This window comes from Ornithodoros turicata, chromosome 5 (assembly GCF_037126465.1).
Source record: "Ornithodoros turicata isolate Travis chromosome 5, ASM3712646v1, whole genome shotgun sequence".
Classification (NCBI taxonomy): domain Eukaryota; kingdom Metazoa; phylum Arthropoda; class Arachnida; order Ixodida; family Argasidae; genus Ornithodoros; species Ornithodoros turicata.
The window spans coordinates 42,348,949-42,370,087 of NC_088205.1; the positions used below are offsets into that span (position 1 = coordinate 42,348,949).

The 21,139-nt window shown below is 47.1% G+C and overlaps 1 protein-coding gene across 2 annotated transcripts in view; it reads right to left on the minus strand.

Annotated features, from left to right (window-relative positions):
• Positions 1-1,727: 1,727 nt before the first annotated feature.
• The window catches only part of LOC135395589 (uncharacterized), a 71,957-nt gene continuing 52,545 nt past the window's right edge, over positions 1,728-21,139 (minus strand). Inside the window, exons 5-7 of one of the 2 annotated variants that reach the window (XR_010423196.1) lie at positions 18,133-18,346; positions 6,371-6,450; positions 1,728-2,072 (exon numbers count right to left, since the gene is read on the minus strand). Coding sequence is in view for 1 of the 2 variants with exons in the window: in XM_064626703.1 (XP_064482773.1) it covers positions 1,968-2,072; positions 18,133-18,346 (319 nt within the window). In the remaining variant the exon portion in view is untranslated. The remainder of the gene's footprint in view (positions 2,073-6,370; positions 6,451-18,132; positions 18,347-21,139) is intronic. The other variant, XM_064626703.1, reaches the window with a different exon arrangement.

A 21,139-nucleotide genomic window follows, 5' to 3' on the forward strand; every position in this document is an offset into this window, starting at 1 on the left:
CTCTCTATCACCTCTTGAAGAAACCCTAGTCTTTCCTCATCGCTCCACGTAGAGGCTCGGCGCTTTTTTGCTGGAGCACTTTCCATTTCCAAAAATGCTAAAGAAGCGCGGAAATACCTCATGATCGTCTGCTTACTAATAGCGCGCATTTTCACGTACTTGATCCAATGTTTCAGGTCATATTGCGGTTAACGCATTTCTCAGCAGTATTTGTGAAAAAGTTATTTCTTGGTATCGCTATGGCAAACATTTTTTTTCTCTCTCTTTTTTTAATTTCCGTTCTTCATGATGTGAGTCGGAGTAATCGCCGCAACTGATGAATAGCGGCGGCGGCGATCGCATTTGAGGCAAATTATCCGTCCTAAGACACACAGAAAGAGACAGTATGTAATGTGAGGCTCATTTATTGCAAAAAATACAAACACCACCATCTTATACGTGTATAAGAGCGAAAATAAAACAATCGCTCGCTATTGTGGATTTGCAAAATTCCATGGGGCGATACCAGAAGCAGACGACAGTCCCGTTCAGCGCGATCGCTGGTTGGTCTAAACGCGAAATGACGCATGTTTTCCGGGGAGAAGCTTTTGAAGTTCGTTCCACCAATACTAGCCTGCCGGAAGTTCCTAGCTATAATCCACTCAAATTAGGGCATCTCTCAAAGCGTTCGTGCAAGCCACTTTCTGCTGCATCCGATAAATTCCTCAGTTCAGGACGGAAATACTTGAGGAAGGCGAGCGCTGAGGACTGTCCCGAGAAGTGTTTCGTGCAAGCGGGCCCTGGTCGGCATGAAAATAGAGCCACGCAATAGTCATGCTGAAAACGCCGGCCGGTTTCCTACTTTTATTCGCGTTTAACCGGGCGGAGTTACGATAGTAAAAAGCTACGATACTTAAGTGAAGCGTCACTTTATGGCTGCGATTGTTTATCTTGGTCTGTGACGCACAAAAGCCTTGTCGTCAAAAACTAAACAAGGCTTCCGAGCAATTAGCTGTCAGCTGTTCTCCCATTAGTTCCTGAGTCCCGGCCGTCCTGGCTCCTACAGCCGCTGATGAAACGTCCCGCAGAGGGCGCAAGACCCAAAGCGCCGCCTGCAGGTTGCTCTATGCCTGTGGTATTTGTACAATTTTTGAAGCGTGTCTCGTGGAAGATGGCATGAAGCAGGGCGAAAGATGGCATGAAGCAGGGCGGTTTATTCATCGGCAATCATTCTTTTCTCCGCCATTGAGGACGACGCGAGCGCCTCTATAAGTAGTCGGACAGGCGAATACTTCAAGGTTAAAAACCGGGTATGTTCGTGCTGATATGGCATGATGTACTAGTACTGAGAACAGGGACAGAGAGAAGACGACGACAGGACAGGTGCTACAGATACTTCTTCGTCTGCCGCTCAGCCCGCGCTTTTCAGCTGCAAGTGCATTTTATAATGGCAGAACGGCGCAGGCGAGCTGGTGCATAATTACAACAGTGAAACCCGAGACATGGAAGAAAAACAGAAGACGACACAATCTCAAACACAGCAACAATGGCAAGAACCTATAGGTGTCCAGCAACTTCCTGAGAAGTAGCGGAAGGGAACCGAAGGGACCCCGGATCGCTAATCTTCTCAAGTTGTTTTATAACGCTTTTCCACGAGGAAATGACACACACAACATTCACAACTTTCATAACATTCGATGCAGTGTATAATTTATATGCCCAAGCGAATAAATAAGCAAAACCTAATATTGATAATTATATATATTTACTTCATTTTTAGTATTTTTTTCATTGAGAGTGCGTGCTGTTAGATTGCCAAAATGAGTATTTTTACTCGCTTTAAGAAAGCTTTCGTTGCTGACAAATAAATGGAAACGACTTCTGTGCGTGACAGTATTGTGCGGTATAGATGAAATGTTGGACAATCAAGCTTGTGCTTTTCATTAGTCCCATAACACGCAGTGGTTGGTCAGGCGCACAGGTATGGATTAAAAGCCCTTGACGCCGATTCGAGAGGAAGCTGTTTTGATGGAGTTGTGCACTCGTTGGGGTGGCACCATGAAAGCAGTCTCCCTTACCAGCCTTTCCGACGCCTGCAAAAAGAGGAAAACAAAACACGTTCGTTGGTGTAGCTACAGCTCACCAAAATTGATCATGCGAGGGAGCGTCGTCGATAAATTTTATTCACAGGCACAATGGTCTCGTATATCGTACGGGCCCCAGGGCCGCGTCCTAATGTCTTGCTATCAAAAAAGCTATTTATCTCGCTTAAGTTATATTTAGTTATTTTTAGCTTCTCGCTTAAAACCACGAGCGCTGGTGGAATTTTAATAAACAAATTTCACCATTTTATTTGGCCACAAATGTCTGGAGGCCAATAAGTACACTCTCAGAAAAAAAGAAGTAATGGGGAAATAACTTCCCACATTTTCACTCCCCCTGTCAGTCGCTTACTCCCTCTTTCTTCCTGCATTGACCATGTAACTCCATCACTGCAAGTATAGGTACTCCTTCTTGGCCGCTTCACTCAATTTGGCTTGTGGCACATCATTTGGCTTGTACTACAAGACATGCAGGTACGTTTCTTCATGGTCCTTAGTTAGCAGAAAATGTTCGAGTTTCCGCACGATAACTTTGATATTTAACAGTCGTTGCCGATTCAATTGAACAGTTTGATAGCGGTGTTCCCGACCATTGCTACGATCTAGTGTGGGTAGTCGATAGAGTATATTACTGTGTGGCTGTTTCCATATGAATGTCTATTTTACTCGTCAGTCAGATCCATATCAGAGCAAACAAAACATGAGGAGCGGTCTTGATAACCCAGTGGTGCCTACACACTTGTTCTGGATTTGTTGAAAACACACACATTTGTTGAAAACGGAGGGCATCATTCGAGGTGATGGTTGGCTAGGAGCGTGCTATGCGGTGAAGTTCATTTCTAAGAGTGTAGAATGGTAGATGATAATTAGTTCTGATCAAACTATCTATTGCCAGGTGCCAGGCAACAAAAACAATTCGGGCATTTCGAGAATAGACTGAAGTCTACGGTGTAAGCTATTGAACAATGTTGATTATTCAAAATACTCTGGTGCAGCGACGTAGCCTGGGGGGGGGGGGGGGGCGTAGGGGAGCTCGAGCCCCCTCCCTACCCGTCCAACACCACCTAGATAGGAGAAGGCATCTCCATGCTTCCATCTCCCGCGCCGTGACGTCACACTGTCTTGTCCGGCTGCTGTCGGCGCCGCGAGATTTTACATTGCTTGATGCCCGCGTCCCACTACGTGCGTGATTAATTTATGACTGAATGAGCTTTTTAGCGATGTAGCATGCTTGAGCGACGAGCCCGAGCGCCATAGCAATTATGACACGGATCCGGAACGGGGGAATTTTAATCCTTCAGAAGGCCTCAAGGACAAAAGTAATCATAAAAGCTGTCAACTGTATCCATGAGATTTTCTTTTTTGTTCAACTACCACTCGACCTTGCCAATAGAATAAAGAAGAATAAGGAGACGCACACACTTCATGAAGTACAGCACTGCACACGAGGCCTTAGTTGTAAAAACTCAACATTTCTACATAGGTTTCCGAGCCTCATTTTAAGACAGAACCAATCACAAAAACATCAAGCTATGTTGACCGCGAGACAGGAAAGGAAGTCTAGTCCGACTGAAGGTCCCAAGACTGACTCTTGATGGTGTGTCATGTACAGAGGTGGGCACCCTCGTGAGGGCTTGTGAGGGTGAGAGTTCCCTCACCCTCACCTCACGGAATTTGAGGTGAAGTGAGGTGAGGAGCATCTTTTGGAGCAATGGTTGAGGTGAGGTGAGGCGAGGAAAAATCTTCCTAGAAGACGCTGAGGTGAGGGAAATTTTCTGAAATAATTTTGAGGTGAGGAAAAATTTTTGAAAAACTTTTTGAGGTGAGGTGAGGTGAGGAAATTTTTTCTCCAGAAAGGCTGAGGTGAGGTGGGATGAGATACATTTTCTGAAAAATTTTTGAGGTGAGGTGAGGGAAATTTTGTTAAAATTTTCTGAGGTGAGGATTCCTTTTTCATGTGAGGTGAGGACTTTTTTTCGTGTGTCCAGAGAAGAAAAGGGAAAATTTGTCCGAAAATTTTTAGGTGATATGAGGCAAGTTGGCAAAAGGTAGTTGTTAGGGCTGTCTTCTTTACTTTATTTGTTTTTTCAGTGACTGTTGTAAACCGAACGACGCGAGTCGTTGCACTTCACTATCAATAATCGCTGCTTATTGGCTGGTCCTGAGTCCTGACGATGGGTCTAGACTCTGGCTGCACATCCCACAAAAAGTAGGGGGCAATATGGGCACGACATTGGGTGCAGTGATGACGTGACACTCATACGATTATGATTCACAAAGCTGCGCTTCGATTCGACCACCACTGTAGCGCTCAACCTATCGGATGCCATGCGAAGGCGGTGAACGAGACAATTAGCAATGCACCTGCCATCCCACTAGCTGATGGCGAGCGGCCATGATATAATGCGTAGGACACGATCCGTAAATAATTTTAGCTATCATCGCCATTCATCAGGTACTCACCGCAGTCGTGGCGCTTTCTGGCCTCTGTTGCGTTTGCGCCACAAACACCTAAAGTCACAATCTACCGCTGAAGCAGAGAATGCTTTAGTCTCGATACTTGCTTTACGCTCCGTACTTTCGTGTGAGAAGTGAGAAGCGTCGACCTTGAGCAGGGAGGGGCACCCTCCTAACTGCAAGTGAGGTGAGGGCGCCTTGAACCCCCTCACCTCACGGAATTTGAGGTGAGGTGAGGTGAGGGAAAATTTTTTTATGCAAGGCTGGGGTGAGGTGAGGGAAATTTTTCTGATAATGTTTTGAGGTGAGGTTAGGAGAGGAAAATTTTCTGAAAAATTATTTGAGGTGAGGGCAGGCGAGGAAAATTATCTGAATTTTTTTTGAGGTGAGGTGAGGTGAGGGAACTTCTCCGAAAAGTAGTTGAGGTGAGGTGAGGTGAGGACAAAGCTCCGTCCAGGAAAATCGAGGTGAGGGCAAAGACCGTGAGGAGTTTTGCCCACCTCTGGTTCATGTATATGTTCACCGCCTGCCCCAGTTATTTGTCTACTGAAAGCACATTACAAGAGGCACATGAGAAGGAAAATAAAACGAGGACTGAAGATAATGCTTTGCAACATGATGTGATGGAGTCAATCACCACCCTTGAACAAGAAAAGGAAAAGAGGGGTTCCTCATTTCAGCAGCTCCTGAATGTGGTTCACTCACCTAAGTTCTCCACATTCTGGACCAGTTGGGGGAGGGGGGGGGGGGCGTCAGTTTATGCGTTGAATTTCGCTCTCTCGCATCCCCCACTACGCGCTCCGACAAAGAAACCGCCCGCCTCCCAAACCGAGGGTCTGGATCCGCCCCTGTTCTGGACAGCCGTCACAACAAAAACTGTCTCGGCTCGCCGTTGTGTACTCAATTATTTCGTAAGTTATGAGCACAAATGCTGCAATGGCATCTCTGCCGAACACAACCACAACAAGCGGACACCTTTTTGTATTCCCGACCGACGAGATGTGGTGACGTCAGGAGCTATCGAGAGGCATTCTCTATCTAGATGGTGCTGACCTGCCTCGTGCCGTCCGACGCAAGTCATGGAAATCCGTGGGGGGCAGTGGCGGGGGCAGAGAAAGGGGGGGGGGGTAGTGGCGATCGCGAAAGTTTTTGCAGTTTCTGGCGCAAATCAAAGCAGCATTCTTGAATAGTTGTCAAATTATGAGCGTTTCAAACTACTCACAATCTCGTGACGCGGTCATGACAGCCCATATGTAATCGCATATTCTAGATTTTTGTCTCTCATCTAGCTGTATGCACAGGTATGTGTGTGTTGACGCACTCGAGACCAGCGGGGTGAGGCGTTTTCGTCCTCCCTACCTTGGAGGTCTGGTTACGCCACTGCTCTGGTGTCATTATTAGTAACGATCCAACACTGGATAGCCATATTAAACGCATGCGTTCTAAAACTACTCTGCGATTTTGGTTGTGAAAAATTAAATTTCGCTTTGGAGCAACGAAAGAAATTAACAGCATGTAAATCATTAGATGACAGGATGGCGTATATGCAGGACAGCTGGTGGATGAACTCCATAATGTACTGACTCTGGGCACTCAGAGGGGCGGCACGAACACTTTTACACACGAACTTTTTGGTTATTTTTACGTACACTTTTACGCTTTCACATTATGAAAATCATTAGATGTTCCCTGGAATATGTGTATTAGCGGTCTGGGACCCATAATATAGCGCGCTGTCCGAAAATATCAGGAAAATACAAAGGTCTATACCGCACAGTTCACATTGTCCAGGTGCAGAACGACTCTCTTTGTAACATCAATATGGTAATTACATTTAATCTTTGTTTCACTTGGACGGTGACTGCCTCATGGATGGTCTCCGAAAGAGTTAGGTTCAGGCGTCGCCAGGCCCCTAAACGGAGAAAACAGCTTATATCTAGGTATTGTTCATTGAAGTCGTTAGCTGTGAGATGGGAAAACGGAGCTTCCTGACGGTACGAGTACGTCATAAAGTTTCCTAAAAGTGATTGGGTTCGCCAGCATACGCCAGCAAGAGACCAGATTATGAAAAGAAATTATTACGCTATTTCATGAATTGATACATGTATGTCCTTATCTTACATACATGTATTGTTGCGTAGTACAAAGCCATAGATATGTCCTTTACATTTTACGCATTTTATTGCAATAAAAATATTATTGCCGTAAATTTAAGCATAAAAAAATTGCCATTTTCAGTATGGTGGTACAAAAAAGTATGTTTCTCATGGTGGGACTACTAGTCCCAACTAGTTGAGCGAACTGTTATTGTTCGGCTTCGGCGCTTCGACGGTGAGTAATTGTCCGCAACGCTCCAAAAACACTTCAGTTGAATCAGGTCCACCCTCTTTGTATACCTTGCTTTCATTTCGTTGCGCATTCTTTCTATTGGGCTCATAGCATTTGCGTTACCTTTACATTATACTGTCATTATCTCAGCATACAAGCCCCATGAACGGGAAACCTGCTTCATGGTAGCAACTGATGGCGTTTTCTTTGTAAACAGGGGAAACTGGCTTCGATTCAGTTTTTCAGAGGGAACTCGAATGCGTCTGTAACAAATAAAATATTTCGGACGAAACAAAAAGCGATTCCATGAAACGGCGATCACTGATTCGATGAAGCGGCGTTCAGTGAAACGTCCACTTTTCGACGCTGTGTTCGATGCTGTGTCCCAGCAGCCGAGCCAGTTTCTGTTCTGAGTGAGAAGAATGTTATGTTGTTGTTTGGACGATGACGTTGGTTGACCCGAAGGGGGAGAACATTGAGGCGGTGATAGCGGTGCCGCCTGTAACCTCGGTTACTGAGCTGAAGTCGTTCCCGGGATGCACTATCATCGCTTCCTCTCAGGGGTAGCAACTTTATTGGCCCCATTGTATGAGCTCTTGAAGAAAGACGTTCCGTGGAGTGGGACGGATGTTAGGCAGCGTGATTTTGAGCGTCAAAGACCCCCTTCGGAAAGCAGAGTTGTTGGTTCATTACGATCCGGAGCTGCCGATCCGTCTGGAGTATGACGCGTGACAGATCGGAATAGGAGCCGTATTGTCACACCGAATAGCTGGGAACGAACGTCCTGTTGGGTTCTGTTTCGCACTGTTCGCACTTCACTTTGTAACTGATCACAGCTTGTGATCCGTTACCAAAGTGAAGTGGCTTGTGGTTCACAAGCCACTAACTGGGCCGTTTCATGTCAATAAAACAGTACCCGCGACTGCTGCAGCCCGCATACAGCGCTCAGCGTTGCTCCTGAGTACGTACCCGTATTCCATAGAATTCACATCAGGTAAGAGCAACGTGACGCGTTAAGCCGTATGCCTAGCATGCCTGTCGCTGCTGATGCAAACAGAACGCACGTCTGTGAGGTACCCAGGAGTACGTTCTTTTGACTGAACATATCAACGACGGCATTCTTTCGGCAGGGCAGCTCGCACACCTTACGTCGCTCGATCCATGTTTATCTAAAGCTGGTAAAGTGGTGTATCAACGAGGCCTTGCCACTGAGACTGAGTCAAGATCAAGACTACTTGCGGTCATACTTCGTTCGTTGAACTCACCCAAAGTCACGGGTACTGGAGATGTCGGGCCATCATTCCTGAAGCGGCACGACACACCTTGCGGTCGCAGTTGTATAAGACGCATCAGGGGGTGGCTACCATGAAAGTTCAAGCTCGAGCATCTTATTGGTATACGGACCTCGATGCTCAGATTGCGCGCATGGCAAAGGCATGTAAGACTTGAGCGAGGGTAGAGCTTCGAGCACAACCTCCATCGAGTTGACCACGTGCAGGGGAAAGTCGGTCTCGCGTTCATGTGGACTTTGCTGAACCCATAGAAGGCCATCTCCTCCTGCTGATTGTGGACTTTTTAGCAAGTGGATAGAAGCAATTCCGATGAAGACAACCATGACAGCCACCACTGTTGAAGTGCTGCGCACTGTATTTAGCAGATTTTGACTTCCAAGGACCCTGGTCTCAGATAATGGGCTACAGTTCTCCACCGAAGGGTTCCGCGAGTTCATACTTCGTAACAGCATTCAACACATACCTCTGTACCGCTCCGAACCACTTTCAGTCTAACGGACTCGCTGAACGAGGAGTACGGACGGTAAAGACATCATTGAAGAAGAACGTACAGGGGACTCTGCGGACACGGCTTGCTCGCATTCTACATCAGTATAGGCGTACTTCGCTGAAATGCGGTCTTACACCCGCCATGCTGCTAATGGGAAGAATTATGTGTGGCCGTGTTCAAAACTGGCTACCTGGAAAGGTGCCCCATCTCTCCACGGATGCTCACGAAAGGGCGCATCAACGCACATCCACCCTAAATGTTGGATAGCCCATGTGAATGAGACATTTCGGAGAGGGCGATAAATGGAAGCCGGCAAGAATTCAGCAGACCCGTGGCTCTTGTCTGCATCAAAACCAGCTTCGGCCCCGAATGTTAATGCCCATAGACCACGTCCACGGGAACAGACGCCGAGTCATCACTTCCAGTCCAGTTGGAGCTTCTGCAGCAAGACGCGATTTCGACAGATGCAGTCTTCCCGTCACAACAGCGAGACCATCCCTCGGTGCCCCTGATGTTGCTATCGTTCGATCAACTCGCTCGGAGAGAACTCGAAAGGCGCCAAAACGTTATGATCCATCATAAGCTCGCAACTTTCGTCTCACTGTAAGTTTCGTCGTTTGCAAGTTTCACGCACCATGCTTTCGTTCCCGGAGTCTGCTGGCGGAGTCAACCTGCCCGATGTTGGGCTGATGAGCCGGGGCATTGCGCTCAGCACCACACTGCGAATTCTCGACGCAGCGGACAGTCCAACTAAAGTCTTGCTCGGCCTCTGGTGGGACGCTCTCCAACATGGCTACCGTGCAACTCCTCACCGATTTCATGCGGCGGTTCGGGCTTACTATCAGAAGATCTCGTCTCTGCTCCCTGCTGCTTCCAGTCTGCTATCCACTTCGCCTTCAGCGATGGCCAAACTAGTTTTGCTGGACTCTGCCGCATTCACTGAGAGCCTTAGAAGGCGGGTGGACTATGCTTCAGGCATCTCTTGGACATCGTTCGTCGGCCAGTGGCTTCCTGTTCAACCGCGCGACATCATTTGGTCCTTTGCCTGGCGGATACTCCCCACACGCGACCGGCTGCATGCGTGGGACATCACGTCAACTGAGGCCTGCCCGTACTGCGGCCGTGCAGAAACGAACTACTATGTGCTATTTGAGTGCCGCATTTCCCGCATCTTCTGGACCTTGGTTAGGCTTTGCACGAATGTGCTCTGTCCCGTGCGGTGTGACCAAAGGCGCCCTAACAGGCTGAGTGTGCTAGTCACCGCGTGCGGCGCTGCAGTGTTGTGGAAGGCCCGTTTCAAGGCTGTCGCTCAACGGCGGCGGAACACTCCCATTTTCCTGCTGGTTCGACAACTGCGCATTCTCGTTACTAATAGCTTACAAGGAGAGCTCTTTGCACTCGGCGGCGACGAATTTCTACAGCGGTGGCGGTTCCACCCTTCGCTTTCTGTGCAAGGGGGCTCTCTTTCATTTCCCATCACTCGTCTCATGCTCCATCGAGTGTAAATAGTGCATATTCCAATTCTCCCCACTCACCTCATAGCCTCATAGCTCATAGATTGTAAATATTGTTCTCGGGGCGCTGACTATGTACTGACCGTTCCACGCAGTATTAAATTTTCCTACCACACAGAATGTTTGACTGAGAACATTGTTATGTTGCTGTTTCAACGATGACATTGGTTAGGTTGCCATCAGTAGAGCTGGTCTTCCTCGCTTGCGCAGTTACGCTTGTTTCTGGAATGAACATTGTCCGACCACAGCATCAGCTCTGTGTTCTCTTCAGTTTCAAAAGCCTTTACAGAGGTCAACTAGGCAGCTGGCCTCCGTGAAGGCTTTGAGACTGACCAGACCCGGCGGCTTTTGAGGGAGACTCTTCTAATCTGTGCCTCTGCTGGGAACTGTGTGAATAAAGCCGTCGTTCGTCTTCAGCCTATAGAGAGATTTTTCTCTTTTCTTCCCTGGCCTTGCTTGTGCTCCTCAAAACAACAACTTGATTCGATGATGATGATTGGGGGTTTCATCGCCAGGGGCGATACGTATAGTATACCCCATTGCTGGTGCTGATGTGGGAAATGGAATAATGAATCGCCTCACAGTGAGGACCGCAGTCCTACGGCTGCTCCTTAAACATGTTCGGTTTTGTATTGAACTTCAGCTGAGTTTGAGACATCGTCTGTGTGTCGTCGTTCCTAGACTGGGTTTTGCCGTCATGGATTTATTTCTTCTCTCTCTCTCTCTTGATATTTTCGTTTCCTGTGGAATTCGGGTATTTAACGTTACTGTTTCTAACTAGCCCAGCTTTATGTTATTTTCGACCTGTGAGTTTGGCGTGGAGTGTCTGGTGTATTCTGTTTTCGCTCTTCGTCTCCCGCTATGTCTGAAAACCAACCAGGCCAACTGTCTACACTAAGTGGGAAGTCGAGAAAGATGATGGATGGGACGGTTTACAACCGTCTCCATTGGTGGCCAGAAAGACAGAGAGCGGTTCCGCAGGAAGTAGCTAGAGTTCGCTGACACTAAGGTCTGTGGATCCAGTTCTTCATTCTAGTGCCTACAGTCCCGTGTGCTCGCGCTCTTCGACGGACCCTGTGACTAGTGCTCCTTTCTTTCTTCTTCCTTTTTAATTAAGCGCGCACACGAACATTTCCACTTGAACTCCACTCGAAGTCCACTTGAAGTCCACTCGAACGCCAAACTTCCGAACATTTGGCGTGTTAGGTCTACTCTATTGCTGGCTCCCAGGCTTTCGTACGTACCGAACCGTTTCAGTCAGCACATCCAGTGAACAAGGCCTGAGCTATGGTGTTCCCTGATGAGTGCCTCACGGAAGCATCCTCAGTCGGACACTGTTTAATGTTCTGAAGGCTAGCAAGAAAGCGATAGTTCCTCAAAAAGCCCCATTTTCTGTGTGCGCAGATGACGTGTGCTTTGGATAGCAGAAAAATCACGATCTGATATTCAGCACCAGAAAAATGCATCAAACGGTAGTCCACGCGCAAGGGCAAATTTCCTTTTGCTGGTGAGTACCAAGAAGCATGAGTCTGCACGTTTCTACCGAATTTCCGGCATCCACATTCATCTTAGATGGACTCGTTCCGTGAAGTACCTTGAAGCCAAGGTGCACGGTGCTTTACAAGGTTCCATTCCTTCATAGATTTGCCAAGCCAGACAGGCACCCTGCGACCCAGCGCAGACGACAGCATGACATCAGCGATGAATCCCTAAGTGGTGCGACAGAGCGCCGAACCGAAACGTTTTTCGGTTTGTTTCGGGTTCGGGTTCGGCCATAAAGGTTCGATTCCGGTTCAGCTCCTTAGTTCACATTTATCGGTTCGATTAACCGGTTCAGAGGCTGTAAACCAGTTGGGAACCGGTTCGAGGTTCTAATATGCTACAAAATCATAGGTAGCCACTAAAAATGATACAAGATCTCATAGTTACGTCTTTTATGCGTTATTTTTTCTTTTTTTTTACCAACAGGATATGATTTAAATTGCGAAGAAATAAAACTAAAATAAAACGATATGCCTATATTATAACGCTAACACGTCATCTGGAAGTGGAACGTCCGTGTGACTACTGACTAGAGCATGAAATATGTGTTGGTACCTTATGCTTCAGATGTCAGGATGACATCTGAACGTGGACAAAGGACATCAGGACAAAGGATGTCAGAGCCACACCTAGCTTCTGGAATTTTTTAATGTTGCATCTTCATAGGGCAAATGAACTGGTCACTATATCTAAAATGAATCTTCCAACGCCCCCCCCGAAGTCTCAAAACTTCCCTCCTTGGGCGTCGCTAGGTTGACCCACTAACATCCTTTCGCCATCTTTGCGTCTCCGTTCTGACAGACTGGCACAACTTCGGCCAGCGTCTACACTTTACACCTCTAAAATCCAAATTACAGGGTGGGTGCAGATAAAGTAGCCCCACATTTTTGCACGTATGGCGTTCCCTGCTTACAGCATGAACTTCCGGGGGCGCGGGGTGACGTATTTATCCGGTACAAACGCACAAAAAACTCGTAGTAACCCAACTCCAAAAAAGTTATCCACGCAAACCGGTTGCTCTCCGTGCATCCCGATCTTCCTATGCAGAAGTCAATATGGCGATCACGGCACAGTTCTGTCTAGCTACCGCTAGGCGTACCAGATCTCGTTTTGTTTCTGTGTAGGTGGCACCCCCAGCAGTAGGGCGATGCAACTGTGCTACACTGCAATGTCCCATTGGAAATACACGGAGCGAAGTTCACGTTGCTAACGATTTGAGTGCGCAGAGTTTGGTTACCACAATTTTTTTTGCTCGATTTGCACCGCATAAATGCACCGTCCTGCGCCACCGGAAGTTCGTACGGTATGCAGGGAACGCGCTATGTGCGAAAATGTGGGACTACTTTATCTGCACCCACCCTAAATAGAAGAGCGCCGCACACACCGCAACCGCTGTTTTCGGCGCCGGGAAAGGACACTTGCAAGTCGCAAATGTAAGGACAGAACTGCTGTGACACACACTTGCAGCAGCAATGCAGTGCAGCCTTATTGAACATAGTGGTTCTTTGGCAGTGGCGTAGCCACAGGGGGGCTAGGGGGATCGAGCCCCCCCCCCCCTACCTACCACGGGCGGACCCACGCAAATCATGCATATCCGATTACAACAAAACTATATACAGGGTGTTTCACCTAAAGTGATAAAAAATTCTAGCTGGCGACGTACTCGCCGGAAGATTGTGGGAAAAGGGCAAAGGTGCAGGCCAGCTGGTACATAGCGAAAAAACGGAACCCGAGAAAGGGACAGAGGAGGGACGACACGACACGTTCTCGAACACAGCAAACCCTTTAATGACAAGAATCACCTACGTGCCCAACAACTTCCGAATCGGTAGCGAGGGGGCAACCGACGCCACACTTACACAATTTCCCCTCGTGACAATCTCTTTGCAAAGGACTGTTAAAAGAATACAAAGAGATTGTCACGAGGGGAAATTGTGTAAGTGTGGCGTCGGTTGCCCCGTCGCCACCAATTCAGAAGTTGTTGTGCACGTAGGTGATTCTTGTCATTAAAGGGTTTGCTGTGTTCGAGAACGTGTCGTGTCGTCCCTCCTTTGTCCTCGGGTTCCGTTTTTTCAGATTGTGGGACTTTCGGCAATTACCTTCTGGAAACTTTTGCCACCATTTAAGAAGGCTTTGACAATGTTTAATTGCGGGAAATTTGCCAAGCGAACTTCACTTTTTTTACAGAAATATGAAGTCCTCCACGGATAACCGCAGACCCAATAGTCGGGAAAAAAATTTGTAAAAATTACGCTTTAGCCTCGCCTGCTTGATTTCGCTTGAGAAGCGCGCGCGAAATGTGCGTCTAGAGGAAGAAGTGTCCCCGCCTTCATTTGTTTTGCCATCTTTGTGATAAGACGGTTGTTTTGTTTTCTTTCTGACAAGACGGTTGTCACCAGCATCACGGTCAAAGCGGGGGAAAGAAAGGTGAGACATGAGGCGGGAACACTTCCTCTTCTCCCTTCATCTTCCGTGCGCTCTTCTTTGTGACAATAAAGCAGGTGGGGCTAAATCGGAAATTTTACTATTTTTTCGACTATTTCTGTTGCGATACTGTGCATACTTTTTGTTGGGTCTGTGGTTATCCGTGGAAATAAGTGAGCTTCGCTTGGCAATTTCCAAAGTTCCATTGCAAAAAAAAAAAAAATACATTTCCCGCAATTTAAAATTGTCTAAAGCCTTCCTCAATGGTGGCAAAAGTTTCCAGAAGGTAATTGCGGAAAGTCCCACAATCCTCCGGCGAGTATATCGCCAGTCAGAATTTTTTATCACGTTAGGTGAAACACCCTGTATACATGGGAGGGGCAGGGAGATCCAGCGTGACGATCGCGAAAGTTCTTGCTCTTTCTGGCGTCTACCTATCTAAGCAACATTATTGAATAGTTTTGAAATGATGAGGTTTCAAACTACTTCCAATGGCGTGACGCGGCATCCCCGCCCATGAAAGCCTCTATGTACATAATCGCATTTTTAACGTTCAAACATTCTAGATTTGCATATCTCACCTTGCTGTATACACAGGTATGTGTGTGTTAATTGGCGCAACCGGGATCAGGGGGGTCGTACCGTGCCCCCCTCCCCTCCATATTGGAGGTCTGGCTACGCCACTGTTCTTTGGCTACGTTTTTAGTGGTCCACATGATGTTGTTACAATGCGTTGCTGCAGCAAACTTTCGAAGGTAGGAATGACAAAACATGTTTCTTCTATAAGCGGCGGCGAGGGAACAACTTACTTCACTTTTTGCCTTGTATGTCCCGCGCTACCGAATGGACCGCCAGGTCTCGAGTATTATGTCACATAAAACGGATGTCGCCACCAGACGATGGGATACATAACAGGCGGCACACACCAACGCGAAGCGAACCGGTAACCGAAATTTTTAGATCGGTTCCGTTCCGGTTGAGCACCAAGATGGCGCCAGCAATTACGGTTCAGTTCCGGTTCATGTTCCAACTAAAAATAACGGTTAATTCCGGTTTTCGGTTCCGGTTTGGTTCGACACTGTGCTACAAATCCCAGGTTGCGCAAAGACACGAAGAAAAGCAAGGACGGCTCGCTAGCATGTCAGGTCGGTGGAGGTGTTGCAATACCCGTTAGCGGAAAGTCAGGAACGAGAAAGTCTTCGAACTGGAGGAAGGTAGACATTTAAAAGTGGTAAAACCCCAGTGTCTGTGTGTGTGGTGGGGAGGGGGGGACAAGACGGACGAAATAACACGAAGCACAGCAGACCATCCAGGCCGGCTCGGCGGAAGAAACCAAGCCAAATGTCATGCCAAGCCGAAACATCTCCGACTTCAAGTGTGACGTCGACACAGGGTTCGCGAGCCACAAGTCGGAATGGCGGTGAAACTAAAAATTCACTTTTCTAGAAAACCGCGAAGAGTTTCGGATAACTACTTTACACGCATAATCAGTGTTCCCTGACGCATACGTTTTATGAGCATGTATCGTTCCATTCTGTAACACTCGAAAATCGGCGTAGCTGAGCTTTAAGAGGATGACAACCATGGGTGAACGCATCAAGTTCCCAGCAGGGTGTCGAACCGCAAAAAATACGGGTTCGGTTTAGCGTTGCTTGGATTTTGTTCCAGTTCAGTTCCGGTTCGGCCACGCCAAAAATCGAACCGGTCCACAAACCGGTTCGCAACCCCGAACCGGTTCAACGCTTCCATTTTCTATCTCCCATAAAACTGCTTTCATGAGAAAATGCGTGGCTAATAGCTCACTGTTGTTGTTTGCATTGAGCAGAGATGTCCTGTAACTACATTTTTAGTAGTTTTAATATAATTTCTGCATCAAATTGCAGTTTAACTACTAATGTAACTACATCACAGCCGCACTAGTTAAAACTACTTTGCACCTACTAGGATGTAGTTGTAACTACTCTGACATTTTGTGCGCGTCGTTATACCCATGATCGCTGAGGCGTAGAAATAGCGCTTGTGTGCATGGGGAGCGTGAAGACAGGGATCTCCCACACTCGGAACAATCATAGCACAGCACGTGCCCCTCAATACTGATGTAGTGATATGTCAAGCAATGATACAGTCATGGCCTCCAATCTGACGACGGAGGGGGCATCAGATTTTTGTATGTGCTCTGTGCGTCGATCGTTATGTACCGATGACGTTATGTACTGATTAACACAAAAGACATACTTTCTGCTCATCTACCATAGCATTTCTGTACCGAAACTTGACAACGAATGTCTCCATTCCGCGTCTAACCAGTCTAATTCAACCTATTTGACCTATGCTCCGACAGCTGACGGTCTTGTTGCAGCACGTTGGATACTCTCCTGACTCGCCGTCGAAACCCCATTTCTTCCCACGCGCTTCGCGCGCGTGTGGCAGGCAAAGCATGCGTGTCTGTGCACCTGTGCTGAGCATTGCAGTGCGTTATGCAATGCTCTCCCTGAATGACAATGTTGAATGAGCTTTTGCTGCCTGCGTCGGGCGCACAGTGTGTGTTATTCCCAAGATGAAGAAATTCTCAGACTTAGTCAACTAAAAAAATACGTTTAACGAGGAATTGTATCTACCATTTATGCAAGTAGCTTCTAACTACTTTTTAACTATCATGCAGTAGTTTAACTACAAGTAGTTAACTACTGCACATCCCTGGCATGGGCGTTTTTAGTGGTCAGGTACTCCCTTTAGCGAGAGAAAGGAGAAATGGACGAACACTTGCAAATAGCGTCCACGATGTTGAAGCGGTGTAGTCCTGCTACTTTCTGTTCCCCAAAATACCTTTTTTTCACACGCACAGTGCCAGCAAGATACACTTAAGGGAGGCCTAATAAGATGGAAAGCATTTTACATTGACGACGGTACTTGCCGGCACACTGCATTCGCAGCGTGAATCGATCTGAAACCGTATTGAAGCATGTGGAAAATAAGTCTGCAAGCCTTGCTCTGTCCAAGCTCACAGCAGTGTACCAGTTGATCCACAACACAAAAGCAATGGGTCACGACACCATTGCACTACCAGTAGAGAAGGAGAACTACATTTACTTTTCAAACAACGTCCAATCAAACAGGCACCGTTTTGCGTGCGCTTTTTCTCCACTTGTCATGTTTCTGACTTTACTGCTCACGTGTAAAGGGAAATGTTGGGCGTTGGCTTAATCACATATTCGTCCTATAGAGCTACACAACTGGCCTACACCATTCCTGCTTCATTCCTCCGCGTGGCACCTCCTCCCAGACGCCACAGCGTGGTGCTAGCCGCGGCGCTCATAAGGACAACTGCGCTTCAACGTGTTAAAAAAGATGCTGAAATCATACTTACTATACGTCCTGCTACGTCCAGCTTTGACTGCTAGGTGAAAATTTGCGAAATCCATGATATGGAAACCAAAGTGTCCTCGTTCGGGGATTGAGAGGCACTCGAACTCTTATGCTGACTTCTTTTATGTCCGAACCGTTTTGTTGCGAACCGGTTACCGCTGCTATTTTTTTCGGTTTTGCTCCGGTTCGGGTTCAACAGTGTCATGAAAATTACGGTTCGGGTACGGTTCGACACCCAAGTTCCCAGTACAGTCAGACAAATCAAATCTGTGCAGTGCGTCACATTCTATCGAGCCATGATCGCAAGTGAATGATCTTCTAGAACTTTGGGAGAAAAATAAAAACGAGCTACCGTGGCTGGCATGCTTAGCTAGTAAGGTAATCTGCATTCCTGCAACTAGCACTCTCTGGATGGGATTTTCCATTGCTCGTCTTGTTCAACGAGCACCCAGGGCTAGCCGTCATCCGCTTACAGCCAACAAAATCATATTTCTGAACGACAGCCACGAGGCCTGCAAGTGCCTTAGAGGATTCGACCAGTGAATGATTTTTCGGATTCAGCTAGAGCACGCACCCTGGAATATCGTGCGAACCTGCTAAATCACTATTATATTCCTATCTGGATCAGCACCTCTTACCATGTCTGTGCTAGGTGAAGCGAAAAGCTGCTTCTGCAGAGATGTGCTCTCGTAACCAGTCATGTGCGATGCCCACTCCTTGAATGCCACTTGAGCGTGCTCCGACACAATGGCTGGACGAGGCGAGAGACGATGGATTGCTTTCTTTGGGTACCAAGGCTTACATATTGAAGGTACCAAGTTCCGCCACAGTGCGCTCAGCAAACTCACGAACCTGAATACAAACATCTACACTTAATACGTCATGGTTCTTCTTCATATCCCTAGGAAGAGCTTCCTAACGTGAAATAATACCCTAGCTATGCTAATGCAAATAATCAGGCCACCATGCACAATATTTTCGCTGCATGGTGTCTTATCATTGCGAAAGTAAATCTAGCGAAACGTCCTGAAAAGCAGCAATGAGCACGACCTTGGAGACCCAATCTCCCGACTTGACGTAGTTATGTCGGTCCGTGTGACTAGTACCTGAGTTTACACTGCGGCATAGTAGCTTACTTTCTGCAACGGCTAATTGTTTCAGAGGTGAGTAGCGGTCCTGCTACATTTTAAATTGGTATCGGAAAAAGTATTCGCACCACAAACTCGGGTAGCGGCGAACTCTGTGGCCTCCGCTGCCACTACTTTCCACGACATGAAAACACGAAATGCGGCACACAGCAAAAGGCCGAATCTGAAATCCAGAGGCTGGCAAAACAGTTTCTCTTCTTTTTCTTTTTACTTTCTTCTACGAAAAATCCATCAAAGCCAATCCTAATGGAACCATTAGGCCAATAGGCCTATCGTAATTTCGGATGACTAACGGTTTAGCGGTTTGATGGGACCATTAGGACCAAAGGGTCTAATGGCCTGATGGGAGCTCCACAAAATCAAAAACAAATTAAAAACAAAATTTGTTTCTTTCTGTCTTTTTCCCGACTCCTCTCATGACACCCCCAATTTAATTTCTCTTCTTTCTATTCTTCCTTTCGTTACCAAGACTTCCAAAGTATACAACGTGGGCAGAATTTCAAGAAGCGAACAGAAAATGTAAAAAATAAAATAAACCCTCTCCAAAAGTGAAGGACCAGAGCCTCATTTAGGATAGCAGTGTCCATTTCCTTTGGCATCAAAGTGGAAGTGGACGCAGACAGCACATATACTATACTCATAGCTTGTCTTCCGTGATTTGGCGAATCCCATAGCCCTGTTTGCTGCCGCGGTTAAACAGAAGGGGTGAGGTGTCTAAATTTATTTAACTTACTCACACACGCAACACTGAAGTGAGTAATGGCTTGATGTACTAACTCAAGACTACCACAACGTCTTAGGTTCTTACTCATTTTGGTTTATGCATTCTGCAGGTCCACCGAGAATCAATCTTCTGCAGTGCAATCGCGCGTTTTTTTCCCTCTCGCAGCACTCCATTCCATCAGAGAATTCCGTCAACACAAGGAAAATTTTTGAAACTGCCGACACGCGACACTCGGCGGATATACGGAAAGCGATGTTCACCTATGAAGTTCCCAGTCGTTTTATGGATGCTTATGGTACTCGCGCATGGCAAGTGCCCTTGTATAGAAAATAGTAAAAAATTGGGGTCTTCGGTATTCCATACTTTAAAAGCGATAAAAAACCCCGTGCCGCAAAACATACAAAAGGACGATACAACACACAGCACAGACTGACGAACAAGATTTTTATTGACAGGCCTGCCTCCTAAATAACCTGAGCCAGCAACGCCCTCTTCTGCAAGGTTACCCCTTTTGCACCTCCAAGCCTGCCTGGTGTCTTTATCTTTCTGAAAGTACAGGACTCAGGAATTGCTAACAGGAGGGACTCTTGATAAGTACTGTGCTTTCGAAACGATAAAGTTACTAGGCAGAATTGAGGGTGTAAAAGGGGAACCTTGCAGAAGAGGGCTGTGCTGGCTCAGGTTATTTAAGAAGCAGGTCTGTCAATAAAAATCTTGTTCGTCAGTCCGTGCTGTTGGTTGTGTCGTCCTTTTCGCGTTCACTACCTTTTATAGGCTGCGAGAGTCGCGCGATGCTCAATCGCCTTTACACGCTGAGGCGTTCGCAGCTTGAGTCTCTGAGAGCTGATCAGTTTTAGGCAAGTTTTATGGGGGTGACATCACAAACGACTGAATCGTGAAGAAATATTAGAATATTCTGAGTCGTAATAAGACGACATAAAAAATTAGTAGCCTGACTGTCGGAGGTCTATCGGCCTGTCAGGACAATGCGAGCTGCCATATTGAATACTGGAAGAATGTCGGCTACAGCGTTGCTCATTTTTTATAACAGTTAGAAATTTTGACACAAGGAAGCACTAAAGGACAAGACCAGGACAGGACAGGACGCAGGTTCCATCTTAGCTTTTGCAGTTCTGCAGTTGGCGTCCTGCATGGAGTGGTTTGGCGATTATATGCTATTCTATATATCTCATGTCCAGTTAGGGGCACCTGGTCTACAACATGGCATCACATGTTCGACCGCAGAGCCTCGTTGACATACCATTCGGTTCTCCTGCGGGACCACTGAGCACATGATGGGTAGTTAGATACCCTTTGTTGGGCCGTTAGGGGCTCTGTGGTACCACTAGGCCTTTTTGTGGCGCCATTCGGTCCACCTGACGGGCTCTGGGACAGCATTTGTCGGACCGCTAAGATCCCTGTTGGACCACTAGGAGTTGTTAATGTGCCGACAGAGTTGGCATCTATCTCCTACCAACAGCGCGAGCACTCACTCAACATACTCTTCACTCAACATTGAAAACACACGTGTGCTCTTCAGTTCGTCCACGGAAATGTTGGTTACAGTCGAATTATCTAGTTGTCATAATAACTAGGGGCCTATACACAGGACCTCCACTGGGAACAAACGGTGCCCCAGAAAAGTGGTCATGAAGTGACGATGTCATATTAACGCTTGCCGACTGTGCAAAAAATATGCCGGTCATGGATACATTCCCCGAATTGCGGGACACCTACTCTTAAAGTTGGCTTAACCTGCGAACTCGATGCCCT